This window comes from Entelurus aequoreus, linkage group LG03 (assembly GCF_033978785.1).
Source record: "Entelurus aequoreus isolate RoL-2023_Sb linkage group LG03, RoL_Eaeq_v1.1, whole genome shotgun sequence".
Classification (NCBI taxonomy): Eukaryota; Metazoa; Chordata; class Actinopteri; order Syngnathiformes; family Syngnathidae; genus Entelurus; species Entelurus aequoreus.
The window spans coordinates 87,261,947-87,283,141 of record NC_084733.1 but is presented as its reverse complement, the minus strand read 5'-3'; the positions used below and the strand labels follow the sequence as shown (position 1 = coordinate 87,283,141).

Below are 21,195 nucleotides of genomic sequence, written 5' to 3'. Positions count from 1 at the left end.
TGTCAAACACTACTAATATAGTAGAGAATAAACTCGATTGCATCACAGGAAGTTCCTCAAACAAATCAAATGTTCAAACATTTTACAAAGTGATCGCTGCAGACACAAGCGGTTCGATTGTATTCCACAAGACAACGAAAGTGATATTTGACATTTTTAAGAGCCATTTCCTTTGACGCACTTTAGTTTTTTCATGACTTTACTACTTTTAAGAACCACTTATTTCGGGACTCTAGGAAAGCTATTTCCTATCTCTCTTTTTAAACGATTGGAACACCCAAAGACAACAGAAATATGGCATTCTCTGATCAAACTCTACACTCACTCTCACTTGTTTTAATGCTACGCTCAAGCTGCTTGACCATCGTGTCAATTTAGCCGCGAAGAAGAAAAAACGGGTATGCAACCCTCCTATTGCATTACTTGGATCATGTTGTGGGCAATTTCATTGATCACTTCAGATTATTTGCTGCATAGTAATAGCATGGTGTTTTTTCCCAATGTCTACAATTTAGCAAAGTGCATGCATACAAATCTATTACCACAAGTATATTAATTGGTAGTGGTAGATGTATAATATGGTTGTATCGGACATGAATAAGTGGTACCAAGTGATCCCTAGTTTTTAGCCAAATACTAACTTTTCCCACAATGTACTGCATATGTTCACTGATAGCAATGAGTCCCGTGTTAACACCTTTACCTTGAGTCTTATCTGCTCAGGCATACGTTCAGCCTGGTAAGTCAAAACAACTGGGTCACAGTAACGGCGTCCTTCTTGGCGTGCATGCTTTCTGAGCTCAAATTCCTTAAAGAGAAGAGACACCGCTACATATTACAAAACAATTTGTGACTTGTTAGTGGCCAGATATTTGTCATCTTTTTGGGTCCAAACAGTTCATGATTTTGTACAGACCACACATAATGTAACAATATACAAATGCACAATCCTCACAGTGGCAAGCCTTTTGTCCATTTCAGGGCCGGCCTTCTCCACAGCTGTTTTCTGAATAAAGCAGCATGCCAGTTCACAGTTTTCCTGAGCAACCCTCGCTGCAGCCTCCTCCATCATATCCCTTTGTTGGGGAGTAGGTGCCTAAAGTACAGTAGCATATTGTCAATAGGATGGTATTGTGTAGTTTAGTGATCAAGTAGCAGCTGAAGTCATCTTACCCTCAGTGCAGCAGCAAAACTGTTTTTGAGATTAGCAGCAATGCTCACAAGCAGAGGCTCTCTGCATGTAATCATGGCCATACCAGCAGTCAGGTTCCTCATCATGTGGTGGGCCGCCACACGCATGCGGGACTCCTCTGAATCCAGGGCAAAGTCCTTCCTGATGATTTGCTCGCATGTTGTCATTGCAATTTTGATAGAGCGGTCAACCACAGGGTGCACCAGCTCCTGGACAGCCCGTTCAACTGACTGCCTTACACACTGCTTCAACTGAGGATGAGCTTGTAGTAGAGGGATCTAAAGAGAAATAAAAGTGGAACCATATGATAAAGAGGCTTGCAGCAGACCATTCAAATATACTGTATAATACTGTATGTGAACTCGCCAATACTTACGTTAGCGTTGATATTAATGTGTGGTGCCAGGCCTGCCAAGGCATACACATTGATGTCATGGTAACTGAACTGTGGGGTCGGGGGTCCTGTGGTTGTGCAAGTGGTGGTGGTGGCAGATGGAGTTGAGGGTGGAGCTGCAAATGGAACAAAGTCTCCTGTCGGTCACAAAAGGTTATTTTTGATTAAAATCACAGGGGAAAAAAAACACGTAAAAACTAGACAGACACTTGGAATTCAAGTTTGTTATGAGAAACCGAATTACATGTTCAAATATAACAAAAAGCAATATAAATATAAATTGATTTACCTGATGAAGTAACGGGGAGCATTTCATCTGGAGGCTTTGCCTCTTTCTTTGGTGCGGACAACTGCTCGTCAAGACTCTTAAGCTTCTCCTTGTCCTTCAACAGGTTTCCTGGCTTCAGGTCATTGATGTCCAAAGACAAGTTCTTACACAGCACTTCAATCTCAAATTTGAGGTTAAGCTGCAAAGAGACCATATAAAAGTGAGGAAAGTGGCCCCCATTCTTCAGGGTTCTCCGATAACATTAAACTGTCATGTTTCTATATCAGAAATGGTTTCAATTCAGTATTACCGTATTTTCCGCACTATAAGGCGCACCTTCAATGAATGGCATATTTCAAAACTTTGTTCATATATAAGGCGCACCGGATTATAAGGCGCACCTATGCATCCATTAGATGGAGCTGTGCTAAAGGGAATGTCAACAAAACAGTCAGATAGGTCAGTCAAACTTTATTAATAGATTACAAACCAGCGTTCTGACAACTCTGTTCACTTCCAAAATGAATAAACAGCTGTTTTATTATTTTCCCCGACGTAAAGTCAGTGACGTGGTGTTTTGTTTATCTTTTAACAACAGCAAGGTATAACATGTAGTGCAACATTTATATCACATAGTGGAGGGGAACTTTTCCCTGATTCAATAAACATGTAAAAAACTGATACTGTTACGGTAAATAAAAAGGTTAGCGCAATCACAATATAGTAACACTTGAAATAGTGCAGAGCAATAACAATATATCAATAACTCAACGTAACTCAAACATTAATGTCACACAGCACAACACACAAAATAAACATGTAAAGCTCACTTTATGAAGTTATTCCTCATCCACGAATCCTTCTTCTTCAGTGTCCGAATTAAACAGTTGGGCGGATACAGCATCCAACATGCCCGGCTCCGTCTTGTCGAAGTCGTCATTAATCGAGTCAGTGTCGCTGCTGCTCTATTCCCGTGTTCTACTGCGTGACTGATCGTCTTAAGTTTAAACTGCGTCGTAAGCGTGTCTCTTAATAGGAGCCATTTTGGGGTCTTTACATAAACAAACAAATGGAAATCAAAACAGCACGCCTCGCGCAGTCATATATCCCAGCATGCACCGCACGCTTCTTCTTCTACGGGGGCGGCTGCTTACCGTAGAAGAACTTCTTCTTCTACGGGGGAAAATGAAGTCGGCAGCTGCTTACCGTAGTTGCGATGGATTGATTGATTGATTGATTGAAACTTTTACCTGTTGGAGGCTCAATATTGGTCCATATATAAAACGCACCGGATTATAAGGCGCACTGTCAGCTTTTGACAAAATTGGAGGTTTTTAGGTGCGCCTTATAGTGCGGAAAATACGGTAGGTTAAAAGTAGTGATGGGTTAAGCGATACTGAAGCGTCAATGCATTATGAAACACAAGGAGTTAAACTATATCCCTTGATGTTTGTCTCACTTTAGGGAAAAACAACATGTGACCGATGCAGCTGCTGTGACGTTTGACTGTGAAGTGCAAACCTGTTTGTCAGGATGCGGTTCTTTTGGATCCCAGGAGACAGGTTGTACTAAATTAAAGTCGGAGGAGTGGCGTACCGCGTATGACATCGGTTTTTGTCGCCAGCCTCAATAGAAATGAAACTAAGATGGAACTCATTTTGAGCGTGTATTGTCAAATAAGGTAAATGTTCTTTTCTTCCTTTTTGCTCACTGACCAGAATTGCATAATGATTCATTTAAGGGGGCGGGGGGGAGAGAAAAAAGAAAACATTTTTAATCATGCAAATGGCGCCATTATGAAACACAAACGGTATCGGTTTAGTGTTAAAACAGCCAGGGAGTTTCCACACATTCACTGAGGCGTCAATACCCCCCAATTATTTGTGGTGTAACATTAACAGATCATTACCTTGAGGTCATGTTCTTGATGTAGCTCAGCAAGAACATTCATAATAGCCATGGTCCAAGGGTTCTGGGGCCTGAAAACCTACACAATCCAAATAACATCAGTAAGTGGAAGAAATGGGCATGTATACTGTACTTCCAGGTATAACAATATCATAAAAATCAATGTTGCTCACCATGCTTCGCAGGCTAGACTCCAGAACTTTGGCCACAAAGGGAACCACGTACAGTAGCTCCTGCTGGCCCTTCACATAGGCTTCCAGAAGCAAAGATTTAATTTCCAAATCCTGAAAAAAAGACAAGTGTGTCAGCAAGACCAACTGAACATTTTCACACAGAAAATAAATCATCTTACTGTGTAGAGAATAGGCTTGTTTTTAGCCAGTGTAATCATGCCCAGCCAATGGCCCAGGTTCTTTAGCAGTGAGCGATCAGAGAAATTGGCAGCAGCCTTGTCAGAGGTCAACAAAACCTAAAATAAACCACAAGGGAAAAAGCAACTTTTATAATAGGCGGCAAACAGAAAAAATAAGCACTTACCAAACATAAATCATGGGAAGATTTCACCTCACCTTGATATTCCTGTAAGTCTCTGTGAGGACCATTTTGACAAACTCTGGATTTTTGAGTGTGTCCAGAAAGTTAGAGTACAGACTGTGAAAATTGGGTTCAATGCTGACACGTTTCATCACCAGGTATTGAGACACCCATGGCATGAACTCTTCTTTTACAGTCTCCTTTAACTCCTCAACCTATTGAAGCAGACACTGGGGTCAGCTTTTCTGTATGTGGAATTTGTTACAACAGGTATGTTTTATCAATTACGTTTACCTTTTGTGTCATGTTTGACTGAGAAAGGTTATTGAAGATAAAAGCAATCTTCTCCTGGACATTCTCTGGAGGTTCTACAATCCTTTCCGTTTGGTCAGTGGCCACCAGCAGCGTATCAATATTTGTAGTGTTAATGGAAGGCTGCAAGTACAAAAGACATGAACTTTACCATACCAACAATAAGTTGATAAAGGTTGCACAAGCCATCCATTTGTGAACGTTGACAAGCAGATCGATGTCGAGTCAGAAATTAGTCAAACTTACAGGCACATCCTTCTTGAAACCGCTGGGTGTAGGTCTTGTGATGGTAGTTGTCTTGGCGACCGTCGTCGTCGTCGTAGTGGTGGTGACTAGGGTGCTCGTCTGTCCTGGCGGTGGCGCTTTAGGGATACTGGGCTGCTGTGACTGGGCTTGAACTTGGGCCAGTGCTAAACTGCCAGGGGTGGTGATGGAGCCTTGCATCTTCACCGGAGGGTCTCGTGACTGTTGGCCATACTCAATATACTGCACACACAGGATATTGGAAGATGCAGAGTGGAGGATTTAATTTATCTGTCAGTATTCTCTCCCTGCAGACAATGCTGGGTGCAAAAGAGCAACTCCAAAAATGTTTGAAGATAAATTAGGGAAACCTAGTTACCTCTTGTAAATGGTGGGGAAATTGCAAAAAATGTGTAATTGAAGCAAGATGTTGACAATACTGAGGGTAGTCCTTCAACCTTAAAGTAGATAAGTCAATGTTATCCATACACAAGTATTAAAGCTGCTGAATGAATACCAAACACACAAAATCAAATACCTGTTTTTGAAGCGGTCTAGGGCTGCAATCCCAAAGTAATACATTTTTGATCCATAAGGTTTTCTTAAGGCTTCAAGAACATATCTGAGTGCCAGACCGAGGGCCATGTATGTGACCAGCCCCTTTTCAATGATGCCACCAAACAGACAGGCCGTGATGTGCAGCTCTTTGTCTGGGTATTGGGGGAAGAAACGGTACTCCTCAAACAAGTTCCGAAGCATGCAATTGAACACCTCTCGCTCCCGCTTGATTGTTGAATCTTTGAACCTCTGCAGCATCTCCAGAACCTGGAAGTAGACAATGGCTCCTCATAGTTTTCATTGCTCCTTCAGTTCGGCTGAATCAATATGTGGTTCTAACAAAGTGGAGGGACTATCTACCGGGTTTGATTTACAACCAACAACAAACACATAATGCTACTCACTTCATCCACAGACATAGTCGGGTGAGGTGGGTGGTTGTAAATACGCTGGAAGTAACTGTTGGCTTCATCATCTATCTCCTTACTAAAGTGCTGGTTTGCTTCAGGCCAAACCTGAGAAAGATCAGCTGGTAAAAAAAAAAAAGATGATGTCATTTAACAAACCCGTTCAGAGGAAGGCAATAACTTAATGTGCGCAAAGCATGAGCCGAATTAATTATTCACTGAAAAGAGACAATGAGTTGAAAATGCTTAAAATAAATAATATATAAATTAAAAGATTATAAAGTGGGGCTGTCAGCTTTAGCAGACAAGGAATGGAAGACTGGCCTGTATTTCCTCTACAAATGTGATGTTAAATAACATTTCAGAGAAGGAAAAGAAATGTACGTCTAATGAAAACCAACTTCTGATATGGTAAACAATAGTTGTTAAGGGCACAATAGTTCTTTGAAAGATATGTTTTCAACACTAGCAATAATCATAACTATTGCAGAGGAAATACAGTGCTGAGCAGCGCAGGGCAGGCTCACAGTCACACCACTACCACCACCACTTACAGGCCTTCATCTTACTCTGCTGGAAGGTAGGTGGGTTCAGGCTTGGTGTGCTCATCTTCCTGGTGCCGAATGGATCAGTGCTTACTGCTGGCATTCCTAGACTAGAACCAATACTAGAGCCGATGCCTGAGCTCAAGGGACCTGGAAGAAACATTGGATGTTTTGTTTCACTACCACCCTGCCATTGTAACAAAAAGTAATTGTCCTCCTGAATTCCGCCTGGCTGATATGTGTAAGATGTTAAAAAAAGCATAGTACCAGAGTCCATACCAGGAAGCTGCGAGGACAAGCTGCCAATGCCCCCGAATGGTGTGCTTGGATTGGTGTTAGACAGTGGTGGAAATGCCTTTGCTGGAGATTGGGGATTACTGAAAGCTGAACTTAGGGAGGTGGGGAAACCCTGCATGCTCTGAGTGTGGGAGGTGGCTGTGCCACCCAGGTTCAATGAACCCATACCAGTAAGAGGGTCCATCTGAAGAAAGCGAAAGAAAGGGACGATGATTGCGAATGAGGCATTGAGGTCTGCATATAATGCTAACTATGTACAAAGTAGGGCAGCACGATTAATCGTCAGACATCAAAGTTTTAATTAGTGCGGCAAATAACCGCAAGAGGCTGAGTTTTTTTCCCCCTTTTTTTCTCTCAGGTGTCACCATTTGAGTAACAGGCATGTTTACCAATCTGAATTGTTGCGCCTCGCATTTGTTCGTCTCTCGTTTCAAAAAGGGAGAAAGATGTCTCACTCTGTGCATCGCTCGGCCCCGGAGCGCATTTATTTAACAGTAGAATTAACTGAACACTGTGAGCCCTTTTTTCAGTCGTTCGCACTCTGTCTCAGGAGGCGGAGAGCGGGGCGCCAGCTTTGCACGCACGCAGCACGTCCAGAGAGCTTCTCTACTCGCGATTTGTCAGTAAGAAGTGCGGCAAATTAAAAGGGGATAAAATATGATTACAAAGCCAAATGTCCCGTTGTATTAATACTTCAGCTTCAAATTAGATGGGCAATGTTGGCTCATCAACACGGACAAGTGAGCGACAATGCCGTGATCATGTGATGGCAATAAACAGGAAGACAACATCCGATCTCGTTTTTCCAACTGGGTAAAAAAATGCACTTGGAGAGGTTCGATATTTAAGTACATTTTTTTTTCTTATGGAAATCAGTCCATTTAGTTTTTTTTGTAATTACAGTACAACAGTCATCAATTATACAGTCTACATTAATGAGAAATAAGTTTACACCATTTTTAATGAAGGGTGTAAATGACACCATTTACACCATTGATTTTCTACCGCGGGTGGTGCTGGAGCCTATACCAGCTGCATTCGGGCGGAAGTCGCCACCTCAAGGCCAACACAGAGACTACATCCATTATTATTATTACATATTTTGATTACATTACATTATAAACACTGTACAGTTTTCATTGGTAATTTATTCAATTTGAGAGCATGATGTAGACAAAAGCTCTGAGTCTGTCTGCATAAGGCCAATTTTTTTATAGTAAATTATTGCATATTGTTTTAATGTGCGACACCTTAAAGTTAAAGTACCAATGATTGTCACACACACACTAGGTGTGGTGAAATTTGTCCTCTGCATTTGACCCATCCCCTTGATCACCCCCTGGGAGGTGAGGGGAGCAGTGGGCAGCAGCGTAGCCACGCCCGGGAATCATTTTTGGTGATTTAACCCCCAATTCCAACCCTTGATGCTGAGTGCCAAGCAGGGAGGTAATGGGTCCCATTTTTATAGTCTTTGGTATGACCCGGCCGGGGTTTGAACTCACAACCTACCGATCTCAGGGCGGACACTCTAACCACTAGGCCACTGAGTTAAGACAAGAATGTTAATCGACAGTCCAAAAGTAACATGTCTTCCTTCACTCGTTATTTTTGCAGTTTTATGTATAAAATATAAAAATTGCAAATCGCAATTTTGGAGAGGAAAGATGCAAATAAGTTTTTTCTCAAAATCGTGCAGCCCTAGTACAAAGTGCATTTTTAATTGATTGACACCTGAACAGGTGAGATGGCATCCAGGTTGCTGGTGCTTGGGGCCCGACCCTTCGGCATGACCCCAGGTGGTGGCTGCCGGGCTTTATTCATAACGTTGCTGCAGTTGGCAACCATGGTCAGGATTGTCTCCGACGACTCCTGCGAAACACTCCTGAGAAATGAGTGAAACAAACAGTTTAAGGGAATGTTGTTTTAAACAGGGATCCACAAAAATAAAAAGCAGTTGTCCCAAAAAGTATCATACCCTGCACAAGACTGAAGACAGGCCAACATGGTGGCTAAGGTCTCTGGAGGCAACTGAGAGCTTTTCGGCTGGTCCTTGTCAGGGGCCAGACCACCCATAATGGATGGACAACGCCTCTTTAGGAATGTAACACAAGCTTGGATAAACGGTTCCTGATCCAAAACAAACAAAATGTATGCTTAAAACATTGACAATACAAATGTATTGGTTCATTCAGAAGCTCACATACCCCGTGCTCTCTTATTTTGTCAGTCAGCCATTTGTCAAGTTTGAGGTATTCACGTCGAGAGGCAAGTGCAGCAAGGTCAATAACAAAGGCAAACGGAGTACCATTCAGCAGCATCGATAGAGACTGCAGGAGAAACAAAATCACGGTGGCTTTTATGCAACCAAAAATATAGTATCTTACAATTTGAAGAAAGTAAATCATACAAGGCAGCTTTGTTTACACTAGCAAATATAACTATATAAACAGACAGTCAAAAATGTGTTTGTTATATTTCCACACACACCTTCAAGTCTTGAGCCACATCGAGGATGCGAGACAACTTGGCCTGGTCATATTGTTCACCTCTCATATACCATTCGGCCATTGAATGCATAATTAACTGACGGATGGAAGGAGACTGTCCCTAAAGAAATAACCACCCAGTTCATATGTATGAGGTTTACACAGAATAGCCCAAGACTAATGTGCCTTAACAATACCATAACTAGTATGTGGTAAAATGACATAAAACCAACCTGTCCATGCCAGGCATAGTGCAGGATAATAGCAGAGTTGGGGTGGTTGCCCAAAAAGATGGGCATCAGGGTAGAGATGAGCTCATGGCGCAGTGTGTGCCAGGAGGTGGAGATCTGCAGCAGTGCCAGTACCAGCATATCTGGGCAATGCTTGATGGGGAAACTGAAGAGCTGCTTCACCTGCTCATACTGTCCAACCTCTGAAAGCCGAAGCAGGCTTTCCACCAAGTCCAGGCTTTTCCTGTTAGGAATAAGGTATATAATAACTCAATTTGTCTAATCCTGCAAAGAGATTTCTACCCAAGCAAGGAGGAAAGAACATGTTTAGAAGTGACTTATTCCATACCATGTTGCAATCTCCCTGTTGTCATCCTCTGGTGGGGCTTTTAGGATGTCAATGGCTACCGTGTGGCAAGGGTAGTCAGCAAAGCAGAACACTTCAGGGCTCATTAGAGAGTGTTGAATGAATGATAACTAAGGGGGGGAAAAACAAAGGGGTTTAACAAACATTTATCAAATGGTAGGATAGTGTTACAATATCTGCTTCTTGTCTTTGCAAAAAAACATACATTATAAATAACATTTTGACCATATTAAGAAATGTACAAAATAGCATAATATGAACTCAACATGTAAAATTACAATAATGGAGAAGTTATTGTACTGATACCTGTCCCTCTGCGTGCTTCCATGGCCGATATATGAGATCAACAGGAAAGACTTCCATACCCAAACCCCGCTGAATGCCGTACACCACTATATGCAGGCCTTTACTGTCCCGGATTAGGAATCCAGGGTGATCCAGCTCGTATGTCACCTCTTTGAAGTTCAGGTTAGGATTCTAAGGTGTCGACAATAAAAGTGAAAAACTTTAAGACTGGGTAGACAGAGTTTAATCACAGGCTAGTTGAACAACGTTGGGGAAAAAATAGCAAAAGCTTTTCAAAGAATGCAAACAATATACAATCATTTTATGAAGACACAAAAAAGCCATCAGACACAAAAAGACTGTGCCAAGTTTCATTTTACAGAAAGCAAGAGGAAACCAATGTTAATATTACTCTGCAGAGCTTTTTAAATAGTTGGCATTAAGCCATACATGTATTATTTACACAGGGTGCAGAAAGCCGTAAAGCACCAGGATTACCCCATATTTTCTCTGGAAGCGTATGTGTCGATTTCCACCGCCACCGAAACCCTTGCGTACGGCCGCCCCGTACTGCATCCCTGCACTAAAATATGCAGAGCTTCTATATTTGCTAGACGGCTCAAGATGACGAATCACTTTAGGTCAAATCTGCCAGCGTGGAAAAGGAAATCATGCACAAACAAAATAAATAATCGGGTTTACTTTCAAAGTTATACACACCGTGTTCAAGGCGGATTGTATTTTACACATTGAAACATCCTAATGTGCAGGGACACACCTGAATAAGTTGTCAGAAGTTTTTAGACGGAATTTCCCCTTGGATGAGGACATTCTGATTCTGGAGGTCCAAAATGAAAGAAACATATTCCAGGTAGGGCTGGGCGATATGGCCTTTTATTAATATCTCAATATTTTTAGGCCATGTCACGATACACATCTCGATATTTTGCCTTAGCCTTGAATGAACACTTGATGCATATAATCACAGCAGTATGATGATTCTATGTGTCTACATTAAAACATTCTTGTTCATACTGCATTAATATGCTAATTTTAAACTTTCATGCAGAGAGGGAAATCACAACTAAGTCAATTTACCAAAACTGTATTTATTAAACAGTTATTAAGCAGTGGCACAAACATTAATGCTATTTCAAAACAGAGTGCACTTTTGTGCATGATGTCACTAAGATGACATATCAAAACAACACTAAATTAAAGTGCACTTTTTATACAGAACGCCACTATAGTTTAAAACAAATAAAGTGCACTTTTGTGCATGATGTCAAACAAGATATTTCAATAACCGTCAAATAAAAATGAGCTGCATAATAGGAAATCAAATAGTGTATGTCCTTCCTCTATGTGGTAGGTTACTGCAGATGTTATCTCCTTCTGTTATTGACTTTTTTTTCCATACGGTGTTGATGTGGAAATGGTTGCTTCTGCATTTTGTGGGTGTGGCACAGGCCGGAGATGTTGACATGCGGAGTTTCAAGCACTCTTCATTCTCTAGCGGGTGACCTTTCAAGTCATGCTACAAATTAGCAGTGCTGCTACTTTTTGTAGCAACACTTTTGCCCCACACTTGACATATTACGGTTGTCTGTTCAACATCTTCCCGCTGGAAGCCAAACCACCGCCAGTCGATTCTTGGGAAATAATTCTTCCTTCATTTGTTACCAGATTCGCACCTTCTTTCTCTCGTATTACCACTCGCCCCGCACCGTTAGCACCACAGCTTACGTTACCATGCCGCTACCTGTCTGCTCCGCGAGGGCGTGTGACGTTGCATGAGTGACAGTATGTGACGTACGTAAGAAGGTGCGCTTGTTTTATGTCTCTGTGAGAAGGAGAGAGTAGATAGAGTTCGAAAAGCCTGTAGTGTAATGCCCGCAGCTAAAAGCAATTGCGTGAGAACGTATACTTGAATATCACGATATAGTCCTTTTCTATATCGCACAGAGACAAACCCGCGATATATCGAGTATATTCGATATATCGCCCAGCCCTAATTTCAGGCATATACTGGACAGCTATTTGGGGTCCTGTGTCAAATACCAGCTGATGCGGGAGAAGCAGGGGAGTTGTTAGCAGTAGTTGAATGAGATGTTTATGTGTATGCGTGTGTGTTTGCACAACACTCGCCAGGGATGATGTTAATGTTGTGTTGTTGCTTGCTACTAATAGAAAAATAAAATAGTCATTCTGCAAAGCGAAATTCAAGTTATGATAAAACTGCAAAGTATGAGACATCCCGCAGTGTTATTCAGCAGCTGAAACGTGTCTCGAATGACAGGGCCCTGGAAGGACAGAATAAACTGTTTGTGGTTCACTTTACTAAAACTACACTTATCACATGATAACACGCTGACTCTTTTTTTAAAAAGTCAATAAAAGCTTACTTACCGTATTTTTCGGACTATAAGTCGCAGTTTTTTTTCATAGTTTGGTGCGACTTATACTCAGGAACGACTTGTGTGAAATTATTAACACATTACTATAAAATATCAAATAATATTATTTAGCTCAATCACGTAAGAGACTGGACGTATAAGATTTCATGGGATTTAGCGATTAGGAGTGACAGATTGTTTGGTAAACGTATAGCATGTTCTATATGTTATAGTTATTTGAATGACTCTTACCATAATATGTTACGTTAACATACCAGGCACGTTCTCAGTTGGTTATTTATGCCTCATATAACGTACACTTATTCAGCCTGTTCACAATTCTTTATTTATTTTAAATTGCCTTTCAAATGTCTATTCATGGTGTTGGGTTTTATCAAATAAATTTCCCCAAAAAATGCGACTTATATATGTTTTTTTCCTTCTTTATTATGCATTTTCGGCCGGTGCGACTTATACTCCGAAAAATACGGTGTATAGCCCTTAATCACAAATGTCTCAAAGGGTTGCACAAGCCACAACGACATCCTTGGCTCAGGTCCCACATCTGGGCAAGAAAAAACTCAACCCAATGGGAACAACGAGAAAACCTTGGAAGGCACCCCTCCCTCCCGGGGTGATCGGTGCAATAGATGCCAAGTGGATACGGTTAATAACGTGAGAGTCTGCACTACCTCGCTACACGGTGGAGCCGCCACAGTGTTCGTCAGAACTGCGGTGAGGATTGCCGGATGGTGTAGAGGTTCTGTGGCGGCTCCGTTTCGCAGCATTTAGGGCATCAGGTAAAAATCCAGGTGGACAGCGCACTAATATTTGAAGAACTGTATGCATTAAAAAAAATACAAGAGTGTAGAGACTTACGGCTTCTTTAACGACATCGATGAGCACTTCGACATTCCACGTGTGTGCCTGGGAGCCATCGTTCTTATCTTTTCCGTCACTCCAGATACCACTTCCTGGTGCAGTGATGGACTGGAAAAAACAAAGAAACCCAAACAATCAGCTACCATCAACTTTTCACACCAACATCTCATTTACATAAAACAGAGTTAATAGTTAAAACATGGGCGATTCATGTGTTAATGGGAAAAGCCATTATCGGACATCTAATTAAAAATATAATGATAATATAAAATATAATAAAAGATGTATAAGTAATTGATTTATAATTGAATCACAGCTCCTGAATGGTAATCGAATCATGAGGTACCCAAAGATCTCCACCTTAAGTGAATAGCAACGTGACTAACTCACCTGTAGAGGAATGCCATCAGTTAGGCCAGAGTGCGTGCGAGCCATCATGCCCAGGACTCTGGCTACCTGGCTGGCTGTCACCTCCCTCACCCCATACTGGAGGATGATGTTTCTGCACTCGTCCAGACTGAGGACAAAAGGACACAGGTCAGTGCTGACAAAGAGGTGCCACATGAGCCAAACACAAGAGTATAAAACACACCTAGCACAGAAACTGTAGCCCACTTCCTGCATGAACTCTGCAAGTGAACTCTCCATTCTGGTCTTAACTAACTCCCCCGAGTCAGGCAGGATCCTGTCCATGAGAATGTCCCGTTTTTCAGGGTACAACAGTGGTGCGAGCACCACAGGGCAGCGCTCCTGCGGGAAATCTGAAACAACCATTTCGAATCAACAAACCAGTTCAGTAGAAGACATAACTCAGACAACAGGTCCAACATACCTCGGCAAAGTGTCTTCAAGAAGGCCTCAATCTGCTCTTGTCCCACACCACTGGCTCCCTTTTGACCAAATAGTAAATGGGAGAGCAGCAGGTGCAAGACCTCTATCGCAATGTCCTGGAAGCCACCTTCTTGGTTTCCACCGAGATCTGCGTCGATGTATGACCGCAGGAGGTCCGGAAGCTTCTGCTTAATAAACTGTGACGCTGAATAAAAAAGAAAGGGTGGTGGTGAGAAAAAAGGTTTTTTTTTTTTTCAATTAAGGTTTTGATTAGATCTGCTTACCAAATCCACGAAGATCTGTGTTGCAGGAGTTGAGCAGAGCGAGGCCGAAAATCACCTACAAAAGCATTGAATCATTAGTCAAACATGTTCTTTCATTTCATTTGGAGTCTTTCCTCTTCATATATACTGCAACAGTAGACCAGACTGGCTTACCTCTTGGACCTTGCTGAGCTTAAGAACTTTACTTAGTTGAGTGAATAAGTGGGTAGATGGTTTTAAGCTCTGAAATAAAAATAAAAAAACATCAATGACATGTAGATGGTTGCATTTTTACCACATAGAAAATAAAGAGGTGAAAAACCGTGTAGAATTGACATTATGCAAGTTGCCCAATTCAGTGTTTTTCAACCTTTTGCGAGCCAAGGTACATTTGTTTCCATTGAAAAAATCCAGAGGCACACCACCAGCAGAAAACAAAAAAATTAAACTCAGCAGCCGATATTGACAGTAAAGTCGTTCTCACAATTGTTGGATATGAATTCAAACCATAACCAACCATGCATCACTATAGCTCTTGTCTCAAAGTAGGTGTACTGTCACCACCTATCACATCACACCGTGACTTATTTTGAGTTTTTTGGTGTTTTCCTGTGTGTAGTGTCGTAGTTCTTGTCTTGCGCTCTTATTTTGTTGTTGATTGTCATGTCATGTCATGTACGGATGTACTTTGTGGACGCCGTTTGCTGCTCCGCACGCTGTAAGTCTTTGCTGTCGTCCAGCATTCAGTTTTTGTTTACTTTTCAGCCAGTTCAGTTTTAGTTTCATTTTGCATAGCCATCCCTAAGCTTCAATGCCTTTTTTTAATTTTTGGTTTAAGCATTAGATACCTTTTTACCTGCACACTGCCTCCCGCTGTCGTCTGCATATTGGGATCACAACAAATCATGTTCCCAACATCTACAAAGCAATTAGCTACCTGCTGCCACCTACTAATATGGAAGAGTATTACACGGTTACTCTGCCGAGCTCAAGCCAGCGCAGACACTCAACAATGGCACATTTGCAGATTATAATTACTGGTTTGCAAAACCTGTTTTGAACCCAATTAGGTGAAATTACATAATCTCCCACGGCACACCAGACAGTATCTCTCGGTACACTAGTGTGCCACGGCACAGTGGTTGAAAAAAACTGGCCTAATTGACCATGACGCATGTGCATTTAATTTTGACCAACATTGCAGGTGACAAAAAAAAATTAGCAAAAAGAAATACAACTTTTATCGATTACTTATTTTAATTTTTCAATGTTACAAGCCTGATAGTGCTTTTAGAATACCCCCAGCTTGTTAAAGGGGAACTGCACTTTTTGGGGGGAATTTTGCCTATCATTAACAATCCTTATTTAAGGCAATAACATGTTTTTGTTTTTTTATGCATTCTGAGTTGTAAAATTCAGCAAGTACGAGGTGGCTAACAATGCAGCTAATGGGAGAACTCCAATGGACCTATAAAACCCTCTGAATAAAACGTTTAAAAATGACCAAGAATGTATTTATTTAAAACATCTCGTGACCTGAATACTGACCTAGTATTAGCAATATCGTTATTGTAATCGCTAACGCAGACAAACTATTTTTAGCGGCGCCGTGATCAGAAAGCTAACTAACTTGTGCTGCTACGGTGACATATTGATCGGGTGAGCTGCTGCATTGCCTCTGAGTTGGCAAATGTTAATTCACGATTGTAAATCATGCCCCTCAGCTGTTCGTAGAAGGTTGTAGCCATGAACCGAGAAGTTGGTCAACTTTGAAATTCAATTTAAACACTGGAGATGGCAAGAAAGACAACGAAAAAAATGCTCTTTTGGACTTACTTTTTTTAACCACTGGGTTATGATTCATTCTTAATATAAACTGGACGATATAACCAACCCATTAGTTGGCATTGTAGTGAGAGCAACAATTGTACAGTGAGTGATAGTTTTATTAGGTTAATAGCTCTTGTTTAGCACTTAGCAATAGTGCTACACGATGCTTGTGTTTCACTAAAGCTGGATCGGTTTAGCGCACAGCTTCTAAAACCTGTCGCTGATCTTCTGTATACTCCAGCTCAAAAATATAAGGTTCTGAATCATTGTTTGTCCCGAAGTAGTCTTTGATGGCTCTCATGAAGTCTGTCACGAGTAGTAAATAATGTTGTTGTTGCAGAGAGAAGCGAACGTTGTGATGAGTCTTGTGAAACAAATACGCCACTGTATGCTTAAAATGACCAAAATACGTAAATATTACATTTTATTATGAATGTGCCTGTTACAATATTACATAGGTATATACTTACAGCATGTACATAAAACATTGGGGGCTTGTTGATGTTTTTTATGAGTGCTTTTTAGGCAAAATAGACTCCTACTGGCTCCATTGTTAGCTGACTTTTGCTAATGTTTATTTACAAGTTAGAATGCATACAAAAATAATAAAAACATGTGCGCTTGTCCCACATAAGGATTGTGAAAGATAGGCAACATTCCAAAACAAGTGTTGTTGCCCATTAAGAATGATTTAAGCTTTCATGTTTAAGTTCGACAATAAAAAGTTGCGAGATGATTTGTTTAGTCGCTTTTTGGAAAAACAATCTAGAGGGGTCTGAATATAGCGATAAAGTTTAAATTGGCTACACTGATCCATCCCTTCTACGTGGTCTTATGCTCTGGCAGACCAGGGGCCGTACTTATCAAGCTTCTTAGAGTGCCATTTTACACTTAAGTCCTGAGAATTTGCGAAATTTAGTCCTACTCTCAAACTTAAGAATAAAAGCTTTTTATCAACGTTCTTAAGTCTAAGAATCACTCCTACTCTCCACGATATTTAAGAGACCTTCAGAGGTGTCTTAAGTGGTTAGGAGTTGCCAGCAGGGGATGGCACTGAGGCGAGAGAGACGTGCGCGAACGTTCAGGGAACGGAACAATGTTTTTTTTTTGATGACGAGCAGCTGATCAAACGGTATAATTTAGACAGAGCGGATATTATTTTTGTCACAGATTTAATACTTTTCGATTCCTTGTTGATTTCTGCATGTGTCTGCAGTGGGCTAGTATATATAGAGCCACCCACACCAGTTTCAAATTAGTTGCCTAATTAATGAATTGGAAAGAAAATGTTATGACAGTAGCGTATGTGTGTGGCCGTGAGGTGAGTGACGTCAGTGAGTGTGTGGGCGCTAGAAGAGAGGGAGCGGTAGCGTGAGTGCCGGCGGGGACTAGTTTGTTTTGTATTATTTTGTAGTTTATTGTCAAAATATACACTCCCATTGTCCACTTAAATATTTCCAAGATATTTCTTTATTCTTAGACAACGGATTCCCTTCCGTGATTGGTCATTTCTATGGACACAGAAATGACGTCACCTAAAATTCCGTTTACGGCACATAGTAATGTCGTAATTCAGCTCTGAGTGTGACACTTAAGATTCAGTCCTACACTTCGCTGAAAGTGTGAGTAAGACGCTTGATAACTAACTTTTAAGTGCAGCTTTCAGCGAAGAATTTATTTACTCTTAAGTCAACTCTTAGCAGACTTCTTAGGAGTAATTCTAAGAAGCTTGATAAGTACGGCCCCAGGTGCGTATGAGGTGTGTTAAGAAGAGAAGTCGTGATATCATCTAGTGTAAGGAATTGTAATAGAATAAAATAGAATAGAATAGAAAGTACTTTATTGATCCCTGGGGGAAATTCAGCACCACAGTTCGCTCACAATAGACAATAAACACTTAGGTATTTTTTACATGTGAATAATATAAATACAGTATAATACGGCACTATTCACATGTGAATAACATAAACACGGCCTATTATACAGCATTATTCACATGTGAATAACATAAATACGGTCTATAATACAGCATTATTCACATAAATAACATAAATACAGTGTATTATACAGCATTATTCACATGTGAATAACAAATAGTCAATTATACAGCATTATTCACATTTGAATAATATAAATACCGTCTATTATACAGCATTATTCACATGTGAATAATATAAATACATTATACGACAAGCGATATGTATACGATATAACGACAAACTCTACTCACAGACAGTGCCATTCTAATGTGTTTATGAGCGAGGGTTGTGCCGAATCCTTTTGCCACAAATAATTGTATGGGAAACACTGATACCGGGTGTTGTTGCTATATTTTTAACCACCACCTTAAATTTTTGCTAGTGTTTTTGTGCACGGACACATGGCGTATTTTACAGGCTACTTTCACAAAGCAAAACCAGCTCCTTACCTTCTGGTAGTGCAGGGGATAGTCAATGGCGTGGCACAGGGTAGAGACAAAGTTGGGCTTTGATATCAGCGACACGCACTCCTGGATCAGAAACTGTGTCTTGGGCAAGTTGACAAAACATACCGGGGAGGAAGAAAGCAAAGAGAACAGAAGCATATGAAGAACAACATAGGGGAAAACTGCATTGTTTGAGGGGTAGAAAAAAACTATCGGTGGCACATTTAATAACTAAAAAGTTCTGTTGCTATTCTAACACTGGATGTCAGGCTATGTTTATCTTATGACAGACTGACAAAAACAAGTGCATGTAAAAATAATGTTGCTTCAAAAAAAACGCCTGGTAAAAAACAAAGTACCTGGTGAAAGTCCTTGCCACTGCTTTTACCATCGCCACTAAAATCCACATGTGAGAAAAGACAGCGAAATAGATGCCTGTCTGCCTCAGGGCCGTGACGAATTACAATCTGGGGAAACGGTATGGACACAATGAAATATTAACCCTACCAAGACAAGATATTAGACTTTTTTCCCCCTCAAAATACCACTTACATGCTGTATTTCTTGCTGGCTGGCTCGGTAGTTTTTCTTTGTTAAATTGTCCACCAGATAGCTGATTTGAGACAAAGCCAGCGAGAGCGAGTCAAGATTCATTGCTGGATGGGGCGGAAGCAGGCGGCCGAGCACGGCGCAAAATCACCATTATTCCCCTTTGGTCACCTCAGTGATAGGTTACTTTTCCTCCCCCCCCCCAAAAGGTATGAAAAATGTTGGCGTCCAAATGAAACTTTGTCAGTGGCTCCCGGTCCCGGGTGGAGTCTTTCAGTTTAAAATAAGGTTCAGCATCTGTAAGGAAGAGAAATGTTTTTTGAGTGAGATTGTTGCAAAGGCATCTACTCTTTACATCATAACTACATTAGCATGTTCCTATTCAAACCATGTTATCATGCAGCACAATATTTACCAATGCATGTTATGACAAACCCTGACAGGCTTTTGAGGCCCACATGAGCTAATAATTGCAAAAGTTTTCCAGTTCGAACATTAAGTATCTTGTCTTTGCAGTCTGTTCAATTGAATATAGGCTGACAATAATTTGCAAATTATTGTATTCTGTTTTTATTTACAATGTACACAACATGCCAACTTCACTGGTTTTGGGGTTTGCATAAGCGCTAACGCAGATAAACCGTTTATAGCGGCGCCGTGATCACAGAGCGCCAACTAGATTGTGCAGCTATATTGATGTCATCAGCTAATGAGTTGCTTTCGCACCTTGGAGCTCGGGAAAGTTTATTTTAGAAAATAAATAATGTATTTCACCTTGATAGTAGAAGGATGAAGACAAATTCCGACAAGTTGGTCAACTTTGGCGTCCAATTTAGATGCGGGAATGGCCAGGAAGACACGAAAACACGTTTGGTTTCACCCCCCTTTTTTTCTTTTGCGAGGATTATGATTAAGGGAAGATATCAACATCCCATCAGTCGGCGTCCCGGTGACAGCAGACATTGTGCAGTAAGTGATGTTTTGTTGGCTCTCGAGAAGTCTGCAGTGAGTAGTAACCAGTGATGAAGAAGAAAAAAGTGCACGTCGTGATCCGTTGATGCTTAAAATGATCAAAATAGCTTAATATTACATGTTATTAAAAATATGTCTGGGGTCGGCAACCCAAAACGTTGAAAGAACCATATTGGACCAAAAATACAAAAAACTAATTTGTCTTGAGCAGCAAAAAATGACACGGATGGCAGCTCAAACGTTCCCATTCTCAAACTTTGACAGCCGTTTCTCTTACATTAAGCGGTTTCACTACAAAAAGGTATTTTTATTTTATTTTAAAAAGCCCATTTTTAAAAGACAAAAAAAAAAAAAAAAAAAAAAAAAAAAAAAAAAAGAGTTATTAGCTGGGGCTAGGCCTCCACTTTGGTAGCTCTGTGCAGCTAACAGACATTTGCTTTCCCATACACGTTGCAAATAAAACAACAAAAACGTACGAATCATAAACATTTTTTTTTTATGAACGAGATACGGAATGGGCGATCTACGTTCTCATCCTCACCTATGGTCATGAGCTTTGTGTTACGACCGAAAAGAAAAGATTTACCATGAATTGATTAACGTGGACCCCAACTTTAACAAGTTGAAAAACGTATTCGGGCGTTACCATTTAGTGGTCAATTGTACGGAATATGTATTGTACTGTGCAATCTACTAATAAAAGTTTCAATCAATCAATCAATCAAAATTGCGGGTACTAACGGACGAAATGAGTTTCCTCCGCCGGGTGGCAGGGCTCTCCCTTAGAGTCAGGGTAAGAAGCTCTGCCATCCGGGAGGATCTCCAAATAAAGCCGCTGCCCCTCCACATGGAGAGGAGCCAGATGAGGTGGTTCGGGCATCTGGTCAGGACGCCACCCGAACGCCTCTCTATGGAGGTGTTTCAGGCACGCCCGACTGGTAGAAGGCCACGGGGAAGACCCAGGACACGTTGGGAAGACTATGTCTCGGGATCCCCCGGGAGGAGCTGGACGAAGCGTCTG

At 41.1% G+C, this 21,195-nt stretch overlaps 1 protein-coding gene across 8 annotated transcripts in view; it reads right to left on the bottom strand.

Moving 5' to 3' along the window:
- The window catches only part of cnot1 (CCR4-NOT transcription complex, subunit 1), a 45,807-nt gene that overhangs the window by 17,955 nt on the left and 6,657 nt on the right, over window positions 1-21,195 (bottom strand). For 2 of the 8 annotated variants that reach the window (XM_062043074.1, XM_062043080.1), the window contains exons 2-33: window positions 19,206-19,499; window positions 19,013-19,120; window positions 18,657-18,755; window positions 14,573-14,641; window positions 14,420-14,474; window positions 14,137-14,340; window positions 13,897-14,065; window positions 13,695-13,821; window positions 13,302-13,412; window positions 10,048-10,218; window positions 9,724-9,851; window positions 9,378-9,618; window positions 9,146-9,265; window positions 8,863-8,985; window positions 8,634-8,785; window positions 8,390-8,540; window positions 6,629-6,842; window positions 6,386-6,511; window positions 5,814-5,938; window positions 5,390-5,676; window positions 5,232-5,309; window positions 4,855-5,104; window positions 4,591-4,731; window positions 4,332-4,511; window positions 4,115-4,231; window positions 3,936-4,046; window positions 3,764-3,841; window positions 1,876-2,053; window positions 1,569-1,723; window positions 1,174-1,470; window positions 956-1,096; window positions 704-808 (exon numbers count right to left, since the gene is read on the bottom strand). In XM_062043074.1, coding sequence (XP_061899058.1) covers window positions 704-808; window positions 956-1,096; window positions 1,174-1,470; window positions 1,569-1,723; window positions 1,876-2,053; window positions 3,764-3,841; window positions 3,936-4,046; window positions 4,115-4,231; window positions 4,332-4,511; window positions 4,591-4,731; window positions 4,855-5,104; window positions 5,232-5,309; window positions 5,390-5,676; window positions 5,814-5,938; window positions 6,386-6,511; window positions 6,629-6,842; window positions 8,390-8,540; window positions 8,634-8,785; window positions 8,863-8,985; window positions 9,146-9,265; window positions 9,378-9,618; window positions 9,724-9,851; window positions 10,048-10,218; window positions 13,302-13,412; window positions 13,695-13,821; window positions 13,897-14,065; window positions 14,137-14,340; window positions 14,420-14,474; window positions 14,573-14,641; window positions 18,657-18,755; window positions 19,013-19,120; window positions 19,206-19,307 — 4,713 coding nt within the window. In that variant the 5' untranslated portion in view covers window positions 19,308-19,499. Of the gene's footprint in view, window positions 1-703; window positions 809-955; window positions 1,097-1,173; window positions 1,471-1,568; window positions 1,724-1,875; window positions 2,054-3,763; window positions 3,842-3,935; window positions 4,047-4,114; window positions 4,232-4,331; window positions 4,512-4,590; window positions 4,732-4,854; window positions 5,105-5,230; window positions 5,310-5,389; window positions 5,677-5,813; window positions 5,939-6,385; window positions 6,512-6,628; window positions 6,843-8,389; window positions 8,541-8,633; window positions 8,786-8,862; window positions 8,986-9,145; window positions 9,266-9,377; window positions 9,619-9,723; window positions 9,852-10,047; window positions 10,219-13,301; window positions 13,413-13,694; window positions 13,822-13,896; window positions 14,066-14,136; window positions 14,341-14,419; window positions 14,475-14,572; window positions 14,642-18,656; window positions 18,756-19,012; window positions 19,121-19,205; window positions 19,500-21,195 lie in introns of all 8 variants that reach the window. The other 6 variants (XM_062043079.1, XM_062043081.1, XM_062043078.1 and 3 more) reach the window with 5 other exon arrangements.